General features: G+C 46.4%; 1 protein-coding gene across 1 annotated transcript in view; it reads right to left on the reverse strand.

Moving 5' to 3' along the window:
• Nucleotides 1-17,183, reverse strand: part of LOC147673965 (NACHT, LRR and PYD domains-containing protein 3-like) — a 526,755-nt gene extending 509,572 nt beyond the window's left edge. The window contains exons 1-2 of the mRNA XM_086945049.1: nt 16,930-17,183; nt 5,616-5,685 (exon numbers count right to left, since the gene is read on the reverse strand). Coding sequence (XP_086801175.1) covers nt 5,616-5,649 — 34 coding nt within the window. The 5' untranslated portion in view covers nt 5,650-5,685; nt 16,930-17,183. The remainder of the gene's footprint in view (nt 1-5,615; nt 5,686-16,929) is intronic.
• Nucleotides 17,184-21,369: the final 4,186 nt, after the last annotated feature.

The raw sequence follows: 21,369 nt of genomic DNA on the forward strand, positions 1-21,369 counted from the left end.
ACATTAACTGCAGGAAGTCATGAGCAGGAATCCACGATCTAGTACCAGAGAAAAGTTAAATAGGGGAATGGCCCTCAATACATATTCAAATACTACCCATTTGTACTGCACTCCAGGGAGGGCAATTGGGGGTTTAACCCTAAACTGCTCCCCTTCCTGGGAAGGGCCACCCCACAAGAGGCCATGGTTAATATAAAAACAAAAGAATGAGATGTATGGGAGAGTGAATATGTGTGTGTTTGGGTGGAAGGTGTGTGGCTGTTCAAAGATGTGTAAATAGTTAATTTAGTAGGTTTATATAATGTTAAGACTGTATGTGGAAACAGTTGTTTGGGTCGGTGAATGTCTTTATGGGTGTAGAGATGAGTAAATATATTTCTCAATGATACATGTGCAACAAAGTAGAAATATAAAAGGCAGTGTATGTGACAGTTTTTGTATATAAATAAGTATACATAAGACTGAGTGATTGTATGAGTGACTGTATGGATAACTGTATATTTGTAATAGTTATTTTATAACACACTAAGTATGAGTTACTATCTATATGAATAAATGAAGTTGTATTTGTATATGTGTGAAGCTGAGTAAATGTAAGTATGATCCATTATTTGCATAAGTGAGTAGGATGACTGCATAAGTTAATAGGATGTGTGCTGGTGTGTAATGTCGATATATGTGTATTATTATATTTGATAGTGTTCTATTGATCATTGACAGGATGTATGAGTAAATCTATAGGTAAGTGATTAGATGTATGTGTAGATCTAGGTATCACTGAGTGGGTTTTCAGAAACTTGTATTGATGTGTCAATGGATTCAAATATGGTAATCTGTATTTTACAGTGAGTGATGAAAGGTTATACTAGTGTATGATGAGGTGTATCTGATTGTCACCTGGATGATGTCATCAGTGATGTCATTTGAGATGTCATCAGTGATGTCACTGACCATGTCATGAATGATGTAACATGTGACATCATCAGCAGTGGATTGCAGGCGCGAGAGTTACAGTTAGTACAACTAACTATAGCGGAGGAATTTCAATGGTTTTGAATGAGTGAAATGTCCAGCTAACTATAACACCCTTGAAACCTATGGTTTTTTCAGTGAATATCAAAGGTTTTTTAAATGATAATTCCTAATTAAAATGTTCATTAAGCATCTATCTTTTTTTAAATATGAACCCATTCTCAACCTAGTAAAAACTGCAAATATTACCACTCTTCAATTGATTCCTTCCTCCAACAAAATCGCTACAAACCAGAACCACAACTAACGTTAATAATATACAAACTAAGCGTTCCCGTAGGAAAAAAAAAACACCACTTCCCCATACTTTCAACAACAAGGCAAATCTGCAATGCTACCTAAAAAAACAGGCGATAGTTCCATTTATAAAATTCAAGCCAGAAAAGGGATTAAGGCTATTATGCCCGCACTGGTGACCAAATTCCTAATGTGTACATATGTGTGGGTGCAAAAGGTCTGGGATACAATCTCCTAGATCCCAAAATTAGAAAACAAAATAATTGTTTTACAAATCAAATTGCACAAGATGACCCTGCACACCTCAACAATAAATAATACAGTGTAAATGCTTTTATGCATATAGTCACATAAACTCCAATTGTTCTCCCAAGAATATCCAAAGTCAGATTTCTTCTTTAAGCAATTATTTTATTCACAGTTGAAGATTAAAACCAATAGCCAACGCGTTTCGTCCGTGACCGGACTTCTTCAGGGGTTAAATTAAATATTTCTATATGGCACAGCTTCAGATTGGTCTTCACACTTGAGTTTCAAAATGTTTTCAATAAATAAGGACATAATGTATCGAAGATGTGCCAAATGTCCAAATTTTCAATGAGAGTAGAACAGTAAGTGCCGTCAATAAGGTACCGGCGTCTCGTAGTTCGTGCGGTCGTCTGGTGTGACGACCAATCTGAAGCTGTGCCATATAGAAATATTTAATTTAAGCCCTGAAGAAGTCCGGTCACGGACGAAACGCGTTGGCTATTGGTTTTAATCTTCAACTGTGAATAAAAGAATTGCTTAAAGAAGAAATCCGATAGTTCCATTTATCACTAACAAATTAACATCAACATTTAACTAGTGTAATGACGTCAACTATGTACTGTGTGAATTACATCCAATTCACACCCATATTTAAACACGAATATGTGATAGAAGTACTAATTATGCACTTCTAACACACAATAAAACAACAACACCCAGCGCCACCGCCACCACAACCACCCCTCCTGACCCCTCCCCCTCTACTACCTCAAAGGCAACGCAAAACAGGACAACGGACCTGCCCAAAATAATATATCCCTTCAACAGCACAATAGCTGAATGTTCAGAGATGTGGCGACCAACTATGTATAAGGGAGGGAACTCGCACATCAACAATAATTTACACATTGCCAAGACTACCGGTGATATGCTATACACAACTCACTATAGAAACCAAAACTTTTTCCGTGTGTAGATATACTATTGATACGTGTGGTGTGCTGCCATAACCATATTATCTCACACAATGGGGAATATCTCGGTCATGTAGCTATGTTGTCCCCCCGCCCTTGGAGCAGAAGTGGAGAGGACTGGTCCAACGTACGCAATTCCAGCGTAAGAGCATAAATTATTAGGCTACGCCTTGGGCGTGGTTTACTTGTGTAAAGAGAAAAGACTCTGCCACAGCGAAGGTCCTCGCCCTGCCACGTGGCTGCCACTATGACCACGTGCCTCCTCGATACAGGCCCATTGCGAACTCAGAGCTACAGCACCACAGACTTATGTCTGTATGTACTACTACCTTTGATCCACACTGCGGACAGCAGGGTTTACAACTTGAATTCAGCTTTGGATCTACACTACGGACAGCATTGGATGTAGTCTTGATTTATGTAATTCAGGGATAATTGTACTATATGTCTTAAGATTTTGTTACAGGATGTGACAAAAAGCATTCTTCAATGTCTGTCCTGACTACTGCCTTCCATCTACACTGCAGCAGCAGGGTTTACAACTTGAATTCAGCGTTGGATCTACACCACAGACAACATTGGATCTACCCTTGATTTATTTAAGACAGAGACAATTGTACTATATGTCGTCAGATTTTGTTAAAGGATGCGACAAAAAACATTCCTCAAAGTTTAAGTCGACTTCTGCCCTCGATCTACACTGCTTACACACCCACTCTTTGATTCATTTATTTATTTTTTATTTTACAAAGTTTTATATAGCACAAACTTGACCCAAATCGGGTATCAGAGCGCTTAACATAGCACCAGCTGCATTACATGAGGACACATTTATTTTTGTTAGCACTGGGAGATTAAGTTGATTTATGAGACTGAGCGACACTGGGAGCATTTATACATCTACACACACATTGACTCAGTCACCCATACAGCCACTCATAGACCAATTCGTTTACTAATACAGCCACATACTCACTCACCTATACAGTCACTGGCACAAGTATACACTCACCCATACAGCCACTATCACAATCCCTCACTCACACATACAGTACTCATATACTCCAACACTCACCTATACTGACTTTCACACATCTAGTTACTCACCCATATACCACTGACACATTCATTCACTCACTGAAACACCCATATGCATACTCAGTCACCAATACAGCCCCTCACTTACACACTCACTAACCCATAAAGCCACTGACTCAGCCACTCACTCATCCATGCAGGCAGTCACACACCCTCTCACCCAGCCACACAGACACTCATACACCCATACAGGTACTCAGACACCCAATCAATCCTCCATCCAGCCCCTCACATACCCACCTGCCAACCCATACAGCCACTTAGACATCATCTGGCAGACTGATACAGACATTCTCAAAACCTAGTCACTCGCCCATACATTCACTGAGACACTAGTCACTCACTTATATGGTAAGTCACACACCCACTGAATCATCCATACAGGCACTCATACACCCAATGATTCACCAATGCACCTTGGTGTATATATATTTAACACTCAAACTTTTTTTAAAACACTCAGTCACTGAATGATATCATCAGTGATGTAATTTGAGATGCCATTAGTGATGTCACTGCATGTCATGAGTGATGTAATATGTGAAGTCATAAGCAGTGCATGGGGGGGCACAAGTTATAGTTAGCTCAGCTAACTATAACTTCTGAATTTCTCTGGTTTTGTACGCGTGAAATATCAGCCTAACTACAACATCCCTGTAACCTTTGGTTTTTACACTGGTTATGTATTTTCACCCCAAACCTTAAAAATTCCATTACAACTCAAAATTCCCTACCCACCGTAAACCTTAAAATTACCATTTCCAGCCAAACCCCATACCCACCCTAAACCCTTAAATTCCCTTGCCACTCAAAATCCTGTACCCACAAATTACCCTTGCCGCCCAAAAATCCTATACCCACCATAAACTCTATAATTACCCTTGTCACCCAAAAACGCATACCCACCCTAAACCCTAAATTTTCCCTTAGCACCCAAAAACCCATACCCACCTTAAACCCTAAAATCACCCTTACCACCCAAAAGTCCAAACTCACCCTGAACCCTAAAATCACCCTTGCCACACAAAAGCCCATTCCCACCCTAAACACTAAAATTACCCTTGCTGCCAAAAAAAACCATACCCACCCTAAACCCTAAAAATGCTTACCCTAAACACTTTGAAAAAACTGTTTCCCAAACATATATATATAATTATCTAATGCTTACATTTACAAAGCACATGGCTTTACCATTCATACGAAATTTCTTGTAAAGGCATGCGTGCTAAAGGTTTGTGTAGAAATGGTAATGAGCGTAACTAATGCGTTTTATTGGCAATGTATGGAAAGAGTGCATTGTAATTACGATCTGTGTACTGATGAAGGGAGATATTTTTACCTCTAACGTAACCCCAACGTAAGGTGCGGCCAGCATCGATCGCTTGTAGGGAGGCAGCAGGGCGTGTGAAGAAGTGCGGAGGACACAGGATGGGGGAGGCCACGGGGGAAGCAGCTAAGGTAGAATTAAATAAAACATTTTGCAGCCTGCGTGGAGAATTGCAGCCTGCGTGGAGAACATGCAAAGTACGCAAGATTATTTTGGGCAGCCGGAGAGGGCCGTCCAAGCAGTCATTGCGCACTGTAGGAGTGTGCTACCATGCCTCCCCTGCCCCCGCCCCCTCAGGCAAAGCTGTCGGTGGAATAGGAGAAAATAAAATGATAATAACACAAGTTATTATCATTATATTTTCTCTGTCTCTCACTGCAAAATGCAGTGGGGCCTTGCTCTGCTCAAAGGGTTCCACAGCCAAGATGTAGACTTAGGGTGATATAGTTGAGCTAGAGCGGTGACACTGAAACTCATTCCATTGCTCATGGGATACAATGTCATGCTAAGCACTCTCAGTCTGCAACAAAACGATAAATGCATCAAATATTAAATAGATCATAAATTGTTTTGAATATATGGTTAATCAGAAATCATGAACCCCTTTTCTGTGCCAAAGTCTCATGGACATAATTTAGTTCAGGAAAGCCTCGCAGCTCGCACGGTCAAGCAGTAATCAACAACCGAACTTCACTAACTTTCGCTCAGTGTTCGGCCTTCGTTGCGAGCCATCTCCCGTCTTCACCTCCGGCAACCACTTCAACAATCCTGAAATAAAATAAAAATGTGTTACATCGTGTAATAATGCTATGAAAGTGATTAATCTCTGGTGGGGAAATGCACAAATATTTAAACATACTTTTCATTCAAGTCTGTTCAATACAAGAAAGACTGATAGCACATTACCTGGCAACTTGCAAACCAAATACGTGCACATATTTATTTATTATGTGTTCTAAATAAAGAGCGTTGAAATACATTTAAAGTAATGGGAAACAGCATATTTTTTCTCAGTAAAAAGGTATGACTTTGCATCATATAATGACATGGTGAGGAAGCAGTGTTTTTGAAATGCATCTTGCAAGGATAAGGTTACAGCCTGCTTTTGTCATTTGACAAAACCACTCAGAAGAATTGGAATCAAATGAAAAACAAGTATGAGGTACATGTTTCAACAGGAATGTTAAACAATCAATCAGTATATTTAATGTGGCTTTAGCCATTAATGGCTAACTAGGAAAGTAAAACAATTGGTACAGAAAGCGGTTCGGTTTTAATGTGCTAAGGCATGAAAAACATGGGTTTGTGCGTGTCTGTGTTTGCATGCATTAACATAACAAAGATAGATTTACTGGCAGAGATAAGTAACCTCTTTAGCACACGGTCCGGAGAGGCACAGCGGACTGGTAAGGGCCCACGACAATCCCCTACCGGGGGGAGGAATCGAGAGTTGCCAGCAGCTGAGCCCGGGAAAATGCCAGGTACCGATTGGTCAGCTTGGTTTGAAGCCACCAATCGGCAGGGAACCTCCCCCCCCCCTCCCCCCCCGCGGGGGTGCCGTAGGGATAGAAGGTCAAGGGGGCCCCACAAAGTCATGTGCCTTCGCCATTGACCCATCAACCTACACCGAGAACGCGGGTGTAGCAGCCGCAGATTGTGGATGGGCTCAGGCAAGGCTAAAGTCATGGAGATAGTCACATTACTTGAGAGGCTGCTAGTCGAGCGGTCGCTTTATATTATTCTATCTTTTTAAAACTTTGAATTACTGCAAAACATTTATTTCCCTTGTGTCCGTTCCCCCCCTTGCACATAGCGTTTCACGGATCTTAGCGTGACGCTATTAATTTTTAACTAGATCGCTCCTACCCTCACTGCTCATTTGCACACTATCGAGGCAACATTTCTTACGGTCCCCACTTCTTGGGTGGTGCCTTAGTTGATTTTAGGACTGAGGCTCACCGGGTCCCGGGCTCGTTCCTGTTTTGGCGGCCATATTAGATGGGTCATCATTACGGCGAGCGTTCTAGTCGCCCCTACATAAGGAGGGCTCAGCTACTAGGTCGGGAGATAGTCACATTACTTGAAAGGCTGCTAGTCGAGCGGTCGCTTTATATTATTCTATCTTTTTAAAACTTTGAATTACTGCAAAACATTTATTTCCCTTGTGTCCGTTCCCCCCCTTGCACATAGCGTTTCAAGGATCTTAGCGTGACGCTATTAATTTTTAACTAGATCGCTCCTACCCTCACTGCTCATTTGCACACTATCGAGGCAACATTTCTTACGGTCCCCACTTCTTGGGTGGTGCCTTAGTTGATTTTCACCGGGTCCCGGGCTCGTTCCGGTTTTGGCGGCCATATTAGGTGGGTCATCATTACGGCGAGCGTTCTAGTCGCCCCTACATAAACGTCCACCCATGACTCCGCGCAGCGGACGGGTTCAGCGGGCGCACCAGATTCGCGCCGGAGTCACGCCAGAGTCCAGCCCGACTGCGCCCCTCCGCGGCCGGACGGGCGTAGGGCTGAACTCTATGCTGGTTTGCATTACCAACAGGGTGAGCTATTCTCGTAAGGACCTACTTAGTCTCAGACCTGCGAAAAACTCACAGTGCAACTACGTCTTAGAGACAGACGGACACTTCAAAAATTGTGCGCTCTGTTGCCCTTATTCTTTAAAAGTGACCCAGGCCCCGGTCTCATACCCTGGCTTGAAACTAGCATTATTGAATTGTAGGTCGCTTCCCAAACATGCCCTGTTAATTAATCACCTCCTCCTTGACCACGAGATAGACATCCTGTTTCTTACTGAAACATGGCTCACGACACATTCGGACTCGGATATGGTCATGGCTCTCCCTCCAGGCTTTCTTATTCAGTCCCAATTACGCCCCTCTGGTAGAGGGGGCGGGCTGGCTATTCTGCACAGAGACCATTTTACATGCAGAATTAGCGATGCACAAATCATGGACTCAGAGAGTTGCCACTTTTCAATTCAATTGGCCCCTATCACCTCTCTCATAGGCCTTTTGGTGTATCGCCCCCGGGCCACTTTGGTCCTTTTGCCAGCTCGCTGCTAGAATCCATCTCAGCTCTGGCCCCCTCTACATCCAATTTCACTGTTCTTGGTGACCTCAATATTCATTTTGATGATCCCCTTGACACGGGGGCCACTGATTTGAGGTTGGACTTGGCCGCCTGTGGTCTTCAATTGGTTAATAATGGGGCCACCCACAATCAGGGCCATTTGTTGGACCCTGTTTTTACGAATGTCCGTTCTATCCAGGCCAAACCCCCTTGTCCCCTCCTCTGGACAGACCACTTTTTGGTCTCCCTCTCCTGGCCAGGGGATTTCAGGAAACCTCATAAGCCCGTTACTTATATCCAGGATAGGGCCTGGTCTAGACTCTCGATTGAGGATTGGTCCAGAGCACTGGAACTGACGACTTCCGCTCCTACTGCGGACCTTGTTTTGGCTGACAGCAACTTCAGGAACTAGATTATCGGTTCACTTGATTCCATTCTACCTATAAAGACCCGAGAAAATAAGAGTGGGAAAATAGGCTCTGCCCCTTGGTTCTATTCGGAACTGAGAGCCCTCCGCAAGGATTGCACAAAATTGGAACATCTGTGGAGGAAGGACTGGCTCCACACAAAAAAAAGACTCCTATTGGACGGCTGTTAGAGCCTACAAACTAGCCCTGAAATTAGCCAAAGCCTATCACTATGATGATAGGATCAAAAATGCCACAAACTCCTCGAGAGAGACCTATCTCATAGTTAAAGAACTCTTAAAGATTCCGCAGCCCCCTACATTGGCCCTGGCTTCATCGGATAGGAGTATGGAACTCGCGAAGTTCTTTGAATCTAAAATTTCCAATATTTTGACCTCACTTCCTCAGCCATCTCAGCTATCTTGCTGGGATAGCGTGGCTCCTGAGACTTGCTCAGCAGAGGCTCCTCGACCACAGCTTAATGCCTTTAGGGCTGTATCATTGGATGAACTTGATAAGACCCTGGCCAAGATGAAAAGTGGCTCTCCTTGTGACCCCGCTCCCATGAGGTTTTTGAAACAAGTCGCTCCCATGATTGTTCCTTCAGTCCTGGAGCTGATCAATTCCTCTATCACAAGGTTCCGTCCCTCCTAGTTGGAAGGGGGCGGTAGTTAAAGCACTAATAAAGAAACCCCAGCTGGATCCGGCTGATCCGGCCAATTATAGGCCGATCTCGCTCTTACCTGGCATTAGTAAAATCGCTGAAAAACTGGTTAATGTCCAATTGTCCCAGTTCCTGGAATCTAACAAACTCCTGTGTTGCTCCCAAACGGGGTTTCACCCTGGCCAGGGCACGGGCATTGCCCTCCTCGCTGTCATCGAGGAGGCTAGGTGCATTTTGGATTCAGGGGGATCAGTGGCAGTGATCCTCCTGGACCTAAGTGCAGCCTTCGACACGGTGAATCACCGTGTCCTGATCCATCGGCTGGCCAGGGCGGGGCTCGGGGGCACTGCCTTAGCCTGGATAGAGTCATTCTTGTCGGGCCGCACGTTCCAGGTCTGGGATGGCAACTCTCGTTCTGACCATCTTCCCCTTCTAATTGGGGTGCCCCAAGGCTCCTCACTTGGTCCCACCCTTTTTAATGCATACATGGCCCCTCTGGAAGATGTGGTTGCCCCCTTTGGTATTAAGATTGTGAGTTATGCGGACGACATGCAACTGGTTGTCTCTCTCTCACATCTTGACCAATGCTCAGATAATCTGCTACACTGCCTTCAGGAAATTCATCTTTGGATGTGCGATTCCTCACTCAAACTTAACGGGTCTAAGACAGAAATTATGCTGCTGGGGAAAAAATGGACAGCGATTCCACCATCTGTCTGGCCCGATACTATGGGTGAGGTTCCCGCTCCCAAAACAGAAATCAAGAGCCTGGGGGTCTGGCTCGAACAGGACTTATCCATGAAATGCAGGCAAAAAAAACAGCAGGAACTTGTTTTGCACTTTTACGCTCTGTCCGTAAGATTCTCCCTCTGCTTCCCCCGCTGTCCAGGAAGCTCCTAGTCCAAGGATTGGTACTTTCACGACTGGACTACAGCAATGTGATTTACTTAGGGGCCCCTAAAGACACTCTTGGCAAACTTCAACGAACACAAAACGCGGCAGCCAGGATGTTGATGGGCCTTTCTTCTCGAGCCTCTGCTAGACCAGCGCTTAAAGCCCTCCACTGGCTTCCTGTGCGAGAGAGGATCGATTTTAAGGCTATGTGTATCGCCCATAAGATTCTGAATGGGCAAGGCCCTCCGATTTTAGCGGGTCTGGTCACCCCGTACAAAGCCTCGAGATCTCTGCGCTCAGATAGTGAGCGACTGGCAACCGTCCCCAAGTTTAGGAAGGTATGCACTGGAGGCCGTCGCTTTTCTGTGAGGGCAGCCGCACCCTGGAATTCGCTTCCCCGTGGCCTGCGGCTGGAGTCTTGCCATTTGCGCTTTCGCAAGCAGCTTAAAACCTTTCTTTTTCCTAAATAGGTCCTTTTTGCTTCCTTCTGCTCGTTTCTGACTTTTGACTTTATAGCGCGGGGATGCCTCCGGGTCACCAGGCGCTCCATAAATCTCTAAATAAATAAATAAAGGCGGGGACAGCACAAAAGGATAGCGGAAGGAGCACAATAGCCAATGGCGGAGCCGCTCAAACACGTGCCTTTGGGATGCCTTACGGAGGGGCACAGGGAGCAGGCTATGGGTCAGCAGAGGGCGGTCACAGCACTTGCAGCCCGGGTCAGGACTGAGGGCACCCACACGGTCACCACTTGGCAGCAAGGTGTAGCCTAGAAGCCGCAGGAGAGGTGCTAGACCCTGGCTGGGAAGGGGCAGAGCTTTAAGTGGGCCAGGTCTCAAGGGTTCTGAGCACTGGCAGTTTTTTAAATGGGGCCTCGAAACGGGTCTCTATCGGGCTCTGTTTTGATTTCAAAGTATTTTATTGAGGTTATATATATATATATATATACAGTACAGTAGTAGTGCCGTAGTAGTGCGTGGGGGTGAGTACAGACGCCTTTGGGGTTACATAAGGCATAGTGACACGTATGGCTTGAAGTAAGTCGAAAAGAGAAAAAGAAAAAAAAACGTACGAATAGCTGGTTGGCGTAGATTGTTCCAGGTAACACTGTTGTACCCTCACTGAAAAGAAAGAGAGGAGTGAGGAAAGGAGGAATAGAGGAAGGTAGATGTGGGGGGAGGGGAGAAAGAGCATTATGATGTATGATATTTCTCCACGGTGAGCATCCAGTGCCCATTATTGGCTTTGGAGGGCAGAGTGCGACGGCTTCTATGGGGGTTTATTTGGACCCAAGTGTCTATCTAGCGAGGCCCACATTTCGTCCCTTGCTGTGTGGTTGGGTGTGTGCAGTGCCGTTATGGTGTCCGTCCTTCTGAGGAAGGTGATCCAGTTGACCCAGCCTTTGAAGGTCGCCTTCCCCTTGTCTTTCCAGTTCGCTAGTATTGTTTTGACTGCTGTAGTGAGGAGAAGGTCTATCAGGTCTCTGTCCCCCCTGGAGTCTAAATCTGGGTCCATGAATGCAGTGACTAGCCCCACAAAGCCTGGTTGTATTTCCCGTCCTGTTAACTTAGTGATGAAGTCCCTAACCTTCTTCCAGAAATTCGTAACTTTGGTGCAGTAAAAAATCAGGTGAGCGAGGTCGCCTCTCTCCCTTTGGCAGTTACAGCAGGTGTCCTTTTCTCTGACTCCAACCTCCGCTAGGCGGGCCGGTGTCCAGTAGGCCCTGTGTAGCAGCCAGTATTTGGTTTGTGCCACCTGGGGGGAGCATTTTTTTTGTTTTGGGAGGCCGAGATCGACAAGCAGCTTTTTTCCCCCTCGCTCAGTTGTCTCTCTAGCAGCGTTTCCCAGAACCCTACCGCCTTAGTGTTGAGGTTCGATGTTGTGGGGCTTAGAAGTTTGTATATGTGGGAAGTCTGGTGATCTATCTTGTTCAAGTTGTGCATATATTGTATGATGGAGGGCACCTTTTTGTCTAAGTTCTGGCACAGGTGGTCCGTTTTTCCAGACTGCGGTGACCGCAGTTTGTTGTGACTGCAGTCCGGACAAAGGTGCCAGGGCGCACAGAGCCTGATAGAGACCCGTTTCGAGACTGCAGGCACATCGATGTGCGCTGCCCACACTGCTCACTTCTAACTAGTGGAGAAGTTACGGCATGACGTTATGCCAGGTGAGCGCTGTGGGGGAAGGGAAATCCTTTAAAGAGTCCTTTTCTTTCCGGATTTCCCTTCTCTTTCTGAAACGCAAGAGGAGCAACATTGTGGTAGGGTCACCAGGGCTTTAATTGGAAGCTTTTTCAATATTATATGTAACAAGCCATAGTTGCAGCTTTTTTATCTTATGCAACTAATAACCATTGAAAAAGCCAATAGTTCTTACTTGTTGTCGGTATGATGTTACTTGTATCACATATCTGGATGCAATGACAGAAACCGCAAAATACAAGTGGAGTGGCACACTATGCTAAACACAGATTTTTAGCGTAAATGTTTTAAAGCCACACTCCTAATTAACACTGGCCACGCCCCTTTGGGAGACCCCCCCCCAGTTTTTTCATCCCACTTAAAGCCCTGGGAAGGGGCATTCGCTCAGGGTGCTGTCACAAGGTGATGTTATGGACTAAGAACTACTGGACTTGAACTACAGGCAATTTAGAGCAATAATGATGTGATGCATGTTTAAACCTGGACTGTGTTTTATTAAGTTAATATGTGAATAAAGTTAATCTGCTGCTGTCTGCAGCACCAAGGCTTGTTTGATCTGTTACTACGAAGAAAGGTGGGGTGCATGATCGGCTGGGGAGCTCGAGGGCACTCGCCCGTCTGGGAGGGGTTTGTATTAAGATGGCCTGCCATGACATGTTCGAGCTCAGTCCAGTTCCACGCAAAAGGCTGATTCCCGACTCACAGCACTGCAGAAACCTCAGTAGGCTACCCCTTATTCTCTAACCAAGGGAGTAGTCAGAAAATGCAAATACCCCACACTTTGATCCTTACTTAAAACGTCATTGCTAAATGAAATTAGTAAGGCCTACTCACTCTAGATGAGTTCCCTTTATCCTGCCTCCTCTCCATCCGCTCAGCCTTTCATGCATTTATCCATCTGTTCATGCTTCCATGCTTCCACCCATCCATCATTCCTTTTACCATTCCATCCACTCTCTCATCATTAGTCTTCCATCCATTCTTTCATCCTTCTACCTACACCTGCAACCATTCATACATATTTTCATCCATCTATCCATCATTTTCACCCACCTACTAATTCCCCCTCCTTTTATCAATCTGCAAATTCATCTATTCACCCTTTCATTTAGCCGTCCATTCATCCTTCCACCCCTTAATCCAGCCTTTTATCATTCCAGCCGCTTTCACCCACCTGTGCAAATGCTGTTTAACCCTTAAATCCATCAGTCCTTTACCCCTTCCAACCATCCTTTCACTCTTTTGACCCTTCCTTCTTGTCACAGTTTCTTCCTTATTTTTATATGTCCTTCCTTTCATGTTAACTTCCAACTCTCTGTCTTTCTTCCCCCCCTCTTTTTCTTCATTCCTTTGCTGTTATTAACTGTGCATCCCTGACCGCTGGTATTGTTTCCCCTTACTTTTGTGTTTTAGGAGCTTTTGTCTGAAGAGCTGCAGATAGGAAAGGCTCATAAAAGTGCAACTCCCTCCCCCACTGAAACTGCGAACGCAGGGGGTACATGCAAGGGAGCAGCCAGGAAATTAAAATACCCCCACTTTGAGCCCTATGACATCAAATAACGGAGAAGAGTTAGTGATCCCCAATACAATTTGCAAAAAATGGTGCCCAATAATTCATTTTTCATTATTTTAGAGGAATGTTGCCACAAACTGCATTACCTATATTGACGTCTTTCTTTCATTCTTCCCTTCTATTATTTTCTTTTGTTTTATTCTTCTTTCATCGTGTAGTGCTTCCATTGTTTTTTCTTTACTTCCTTGAATTTTACTTTCATTACTCTTTCCATCTATTTTCCTATCTGCTTATTCTTCTTTTATTCCATCCCTCATTCTTTCTTTCAGTTCTTCTTATTTTTCCTATTTCATTTTCTTTCCATCCATCTTCCAATTCATTCATTATTGTCTTGTTCTTATCTTTTGTGTCTTCTTGCCCTGCCGACTTCCATTATTCCATACTTCTAACTTTTCGTATTTCTTCCATGCATTAATTATTTTTCTTCTTTTCTTCCGTAACCCTGCATTCTGTTGCTCATTTCTGTCTTCGATTATTTCATTCCGCTTTCCTGCTCTCTTTTTTCTCCCCCTTCAGTTTTTCATTTTATTTAATTGTTCCTTTCATCTTTTCTTCTGATGCCCTTCCTTTCAGTAATTTTAATTATTTTCTTCCTTCTTTCTTTCTTCCTTTCCTCCCTTCATTTCCACTCTTCTGTGCCTTTTTCAATCCTGCTTATTTTTTGATTTTCAACTTTCTCTCCTTATTTTAAATCTATTCTCTTTCCTTCGCTCTCTATCACCGCATTTACCTCTTTGCAGTTTAAACAATTTATGTTTTTGTCTGTCACAGTTTCGGCTTCTATGGCACATTTTGCCCCCATCCCACAGCTTTGTAATGGTAATTATTCTTGCAGCACAGCAAGCAGCAGCTCAAAGTTAGAAAGGGCCATAAAACTATTTATTCCACCTTGGTGCGCCCACATCTCCCACTGCCTAAACTGATATAGTGTAGTGGGTGCTTCACTACGCCCTGAAGCTCACAACGCTATTGCCTCCAACTCCTGCCCAGTCAGCTCATCATGACTCCCATCCCATGTATCTGCACCCCAAGCCTGGCTCTGCTCGACTCATCATGAATTTCAGTCTCTGTCTTGGCTTTTGTATTTGAGGGTGGAGTTGGGTTGGGAAGAAGCCTAGATCAAGGCAGGTTGTTCTGTAAACGGAAAGCAGGGAACGAGCAACCTGAGTCCAGGGTGAAGGCCTGCTGCAAACCCTAGGGGTGGCATATTCTGCTCTTTCAGGTCCCCCCATCAGTACAGGTTCCATGTCCCTGTGGTACTGAAAAGTGATATCATTACCAATAAATTATGCAAAAACAGTATCAGAGCCAGACATGTATTCCGATTACCCAAAGTGCCAGGGGTGGTGGAAGCGACATAATGTGCCTTTTGCCCCTGCACATCAAAGGAAATGACACCACTTGACCTTTGACCTATTGCTGGCATTGCAAGAAGTGATATGGCATGACCTTGACCCTCGTGTTACAACAGGAAGAAACATCATGGCATCAATGTTTCACCACAGGCTGGATATTACATCATGAACGTGGACAAACAAGCATCAGATTAATGTCACTGTAGCCCCAGGAAAGCACCCTAGAATAAATACCATTAACCCAATCTTACTCAAATTATTCCTACTGCCACCCAACCCCCAGACATCCTCTCTGCTCCATGTTCCAACACCCCAATCCACACAGATTCACCTGCTGATATATACTTCCAAACAGAAAGTGCGTTTAACCATGGTCACATAGCAAATACTCGAATCTGTATGGTACACAGTCCCATCTATTCACATTTCGCACTTCCTATGCACATCACAATTGCTACTTGTCTAAATTATAGCTCACTGATTATTAAAAAATAATTTGCACACGGGGCTGGTCACAGTTGTCTCTCATCCGGGAGTACATTAGATTTCTGAATAGAGCCTTCCAGGTTTCAAGATCATTCTGTAGCTTTTCATCCAATCTGGTCAGTTTCAAACGTATCTCCCCAGCCAAAGACCACTCGAAGACATTTTTTATTCAACTTTCAGCCATCGGTTTGCCAGTGCGTCTCTTAGCTAACAATAAAATGAACTTAACAAATCTGGTCTCTGTTGTGTTTTCTGAGCGAATTGCTTAACTGCCTAGCAGGTATCTCTGCGGGAGCATCGTTGTGGATAATTGCAGATAATTAGCGCACCTCTTCAGTACTTCTTGTACATTATATTTATGGCTGCACATCCACCGAAGCAGCAGTGGAGGACGCTCCTTCTCATACCTTATTGAGAAGGCCTGGAACGCCCCACCCCCTTCACCTCCGGACCTCATCCTCTGCTGGAATTCCGGAAAGGACTCAAGACCTGTCTGTTCAACAGATACCTCTCTAGCAGAAGGGTTCTCAGCGCCTGGATACTCATGTGTGAATAGTTGCACTTTACAAGTCCTGTTTGATTTTCCAGCAATTCGAATAATCGGCCATCTGTTGCATAATCTGCAGAAATCACCAAAAATAAATGTTTCTAGTTGGTGTGCTGTATGTCATTAATTCCTATTGAATTTCTGCACCTTTTAGGTGGATTGTATTCAAAACCTCTTGTCTAAAATGTATTAAAGTTTTCTTGAGGAGCGTCGGATCAATAATCTTACCAAAGAGTAAGGTTACCTCCCACACCACAAAAGTATCGCAATATTTCATACAGAACGTCTGAAGGTTCAGCCAAATTAAGTGCACGTTGCGCTTTAAAATGCAACTCTGGGCTATGTTTTTTCCGAAAAGTTCTTTCGGAACGGACTAAAAAGTTGGTCTGGCTTGCTTCACTCTGTTTGGATCGTTATGGTATGTACGCCCCTCCACGTTCACAGTTCACCAGCCACCACTGCTTAGGGTTTTTTTTTAAGTTGTTCTTGAGCAGCAAACGCACACATAAGTTAAAAGCATCTTAGTAAATGTGGACAGTATCATCATAACAGAAAGGTGTCGGTAACGTAATCGTGCCAGAGCTTGCACGATGAATATGGAAAACATGAAGAAGAAAGGAGACAGTATTTCCTCTTAGAAAACTACTTTCACTTTCTCTTTCACAGTAACAAGACGTACATTTATAGCAATTTTCATTTATCTGGGAAATCTGCGACAGTTAGCACTGTAAAATCATGTTTTTTTAGTAACCTACTCAATCCTGACCACCGTTTTCTGATCATGTTGTAAATAGTTTCTTACCTCACGGATCCCTCTGCTTGTCACCTTCTCCCCTCTTAGCAATGAGGAAACGTAAAGAACAGAAAAGCAACGCTCTTTGTGCGAGTGGAAAGTCACGGGGCAAACTCCACCCAGATAGTGAAGCGGACAGGTAGAGCCTGTTATTGCTCGCGCGGTGGACGTACAGCACTTCATGCACGCGACATGTTTAACGTGAACAAACGTCAGAACCACAAGTGTCGTATTACACACACCAGATTATAAAGTGAATTACCATGCTTGATCATACCGTGGTTGAATCTCACCATCATCGAATGTTTGTTAATGAAAAACACTCAGGTAAACAACACCTGAATGCAATGGTAGTTAGCTTAAGATCATGAAGTAAAAAGTACAATGCGAGTGAAAATCAGCCCAGATGCAGATGTAGCTCAGAAGCTCTGCTGTCTACATTCCAGTAAGAGGAATATATAAAAGAGTACCGAAGAAGCTATGGTCTACAGATGTGTTTGGCATTTACAGTAATCCACTCTATGCAGATAGGAGGACGCTGCATCATAGCCTGGTGCCGGCACACATGAACAATACCACACACGAACTGACAATCAATGAAGAAGATCCTTCATTATCAGCCAAGTCCACCGGCTCAGCTGCTAGTTTGTACGAGTTGTGTGAGTGCCCCCCCAGGAGTGCAGACTGAGGCATGTGAGAGTGCTGTCAGTATAAAAGCTTTTCATCTCAACCTAAGGGCTTCAACAATCAACACTGCATTGTAATTGAGGTCATGGGTGAAGGATGACATGCCCCGTACTTTCCAAAAAACAAATAAGTCATTCTCTTGAAACGAGGCAGCAACAGTTGGTCCTCGTAGGGGCCTCTTGCTTCGGTTGTTAGAGTGGACAAAGTGCTTTTCCTAATGAGGCTGCCAAAGATTGAGCTGAACATTAATAAGCCAAACTGCATCTTTATTTACTTTTAGATACCCCTGCTTAGTGACCACAGGCAGGCTGCACCCACCCATCCACATTGATGTCCTATTACTTACTGGTAATCTTCATTACTCCTGGTCCGGTTGTCCACCTCCTATTTCTGAACATAGTGGAGATAACCATCTGCGCGACAGATAAAAAGAACAGGAGCATGCTGGGATACCTAACCCACTCCCTCCAACTGGGAGTACATAAGCTGTACCAGCCCAGCATGCAGCCTGAAAATACCAAGCCAAAAACCAGAAGGCCGGCCGCCCAGGAGGGAGAGCAGGAGGGAGGGAGGGACGTGAAGAATGGGAAGAGGACAACGGGACCAGGAGTAATGAAGATTACCGGTAAGTAATAGGACATTACCCCCAGGTCCCTCCTGTCCTCGTACCATTCCTGACATAGTGGAGAATACCAAAGCAAACAACCTGGCTTTTCGGACACCCACCAACGGCAGGTGCACCAGACCGAAAAAAACGGCATCCAACCGAAGCAGAAGGGAACCCACAAGAAAGAAGAAAATGCAGGCAGGAGCACACAACCAGCCACGCCCCCAATCAAGCCGACAGAGCAGAGACCACAAAATAAGCAGGGGACGACCAAGAAAGGACAGCAAAAGAGCACAAGACCCCCCAGGCAAGCCCGAAGGAGGCCCGCACCCAGATCCAAACCTCAAGGGAACACCCAGAGGGGCGGAAACAAAGAACGCCCCCACCCCGAACCACCAGGGGAAGGGAGCCCTGGAGAAGCACAAGCACCCCAACGGATCAACCCATCCAGGAAGGGCAACCGACCAGGAAGAAACATCGCCAAGGGCGAATCCCACAGCCCCAGGCACCACCAGGCAGCCACCCCACCTGGGACAAAACATCCCAACGCCAGAGAGCGGACGAGAGCAGGTCGCACATGGCGGAACAGCAGAAGGCCCAGGAAAGAGCACACCAGGGGAAGACAGAGAGCGAACCTCCCAGAGCAGGGAAGAGGGTAACCCACAGCTGCAGGAACCCGCAAACAACCACACCAAAAGGCGAGGAAAAGGAAGACTAGACCGAAGAGGCATGCCAAAGCCAGAGAACAATCACAGGACCAACTCCAACACACCAGGGGAAGCCACCAGCAGAGCCGCAAACACCGAAGAGGGAGGAACCAGACAAGAAAACAGGCACCGACCCAGAGGAAGAAACAGGAAGAAAAGGGGCCAAGGAACACAAGCAAAGCCCCCCCCCCCCCACACACACAGCCAACCAGTGCTGCAACATGGAACCTGAAGGCACAGAAACAGCACAGACGGCCCATGCCACACGGCAGGAAGGACCAGCAGCCAACCCCAGGGGAGACACCGGACAGCCACAGGAAAGGCCGCCACACCGGGAAAATAACCCGGGGCACAGGAACCCACCAAGTGGCCAGGCCCAAGGCACACCCCCAAAAGCAGACATAGGGACACAAACCCAGCAACCTGCCCAACTGAGGCCAGGGAGAGCAACAAAGCGCAACCCAAAGCAGACCCCGCACAAGACCAGGGCTCAACCAAGAGAGAATCCCAGAAGGCCGAACACGGAACCATGGAATCAAAAACCCAGAACAGGGAAAGAGGAACTGCCACCAACCAACAGCCGACCCACCAGCCAGGAGGACAGAGGAGGACACCAAGGAACCACCCAAGGTGAACCCCAAGAAGGGCAAAACAGGCAGGACCAACAAGGAGGCCAACAGCCCAACAACGCAGGCACAGAAACAACTAAGAAGCCAGCTGGACAAACCGACAGGCCTGCCAACCAGGAGGCTCCCAACACGGCGCCACCAGAACCCAGAAGGAGAGGCATAGAGCCACCGACCCAATCCCAAAAAACCCACAACCAGGAAGGGCACAGGGAAAGGCACCGGAGCCAGACACAGTCAGCCCACCAAGAGAGGAGAAGCAGCAGGATGACATGGAAGGAGACCGGCAACCCCCACTGCCAATCCACCAAAAGGCCCCAGCACAACATCTAGGCGCTAGGAGTGGCATAGGAAAGGACAGAAGACCAACCCAGCACCCAGACGACCAGGGCCAGAAGCAACGACCACCAAGAGGCCAAAAAGAGGCCTAAAAGCAGCAGGGAACGTGCGGCCAGGAAAATAACCTAACCAGGGACCCAAAGGGGACCCTGAAGCAACCAAGGGACTCACAGCCAACAAAAAACCAACACAAACAGGCCGAGAAGGCAACAGCAACCCATATGCACAAGCAAATGGGAAGGATAAACACAGGGACCCCAAGGGCAAAACCCAACAGAGGCAGAGCCCAGGCCCCAACAGCACCCTGGAACACCTCAGGCACCACCAAACCAAAGGAGAGGAGCCCAGAGAAACTAAAGGTGCACAACCCACCGGGGGCGCGGGAACAGACCCAAAAAAGGGAAGAACGAACCCCGCAGAGCCAGCAAGAGAGCAACGGCCAGAGACACCACAGGCCGGAAGCAGCCCACCCGGGAGCAGGAAAAAACGACAAGCTCAACAACAGGGCCCGAAGGGGAAGGCTACAGCCCCAGAGCTGAGGCAAAGCCAACCGCAACCACAAAGCCAACAAAGGGGTGTGGGGAAGCAGCAACAAGGCCCACACACCAGGGGAGGCCGAAACCAGACCCACAACCGGAAGCCCCACCAACAAACCCACCGGGCAAGACCAAGAGCAGGCACGGCGAGGAGGACACCCAGACCGGCACCCATAAAGCAGGGAAAGGGCACAGGGCAGCCCAAACCAGCCAACAGGGCGGGGCACAGGAGCTGTTGCACCAGAGAAATCAAGGAGCCACCCAGGGCAGAAGCCAAGGAAGACCCACAACAGAAGCACGCAGGGCAGGAAGGCCGGAGGCAACAAACTAGGCCGGACCCCGCCCAAACATGAAGAGCCCATGACAGCAGGCACGTGCACAGGGGTACGGGCGCAAGCCCACAACACTCGCCTAACCCCGGAACACCCCCAGCAGGGGAAAACTGGGAGCCAATGCTGCAGGCCAGGACATCAGCAGGAGCACAGTACAGGGAAGAAAAATACCGCTATGCGGTACTTACCAGAGGAACAGGCCAACACCACAACACAGAGACCATCCCCCAACCCCCAGCCCAGATGCCAACCATCAACAAGCACTGAGCAAGTGGAAAGCTAGAAGGGCCGGGAACCCACAACCTGTGGAGGAAGCCCCCGAAGGAACCCCCATCCCTCCCGCAGCACTGGAAACTAGGCACAGACACAGCGCAGAAAGCCACGCAATGCCCCCAACCCGGCACTCAGGGACAGGGAGCGCCACAAGCCAGTAAAGAGAGGCCCCAACAGGAACCAACCAGCACAGGGAGAGACCCGTGGATGCCAGGCCCCTAAGCACCAGCAACAACCAGAGGAACCAATGCTGCAAGGAAGAACACAAACAAAATAGAAAGCAGCAGAGCACCAGGAGTGTCACAGAAAAACGGAACCACTACGCCGTACTCCCCACAGGGG

Source organism: Lissotriton vulgaris, chromosome 12, assembly GCF_964263255.1.
Source record: "Lissotriton vulgaris chromosome 12, aLisVul1.2, whole genome shotgun sequence".
Lineage (NCBI taxonomy): Eukaryota > Metazoa > Chordata > Amphibia > Caudata > Salamandridae > Lissotriton > Lissotriton vulgaris.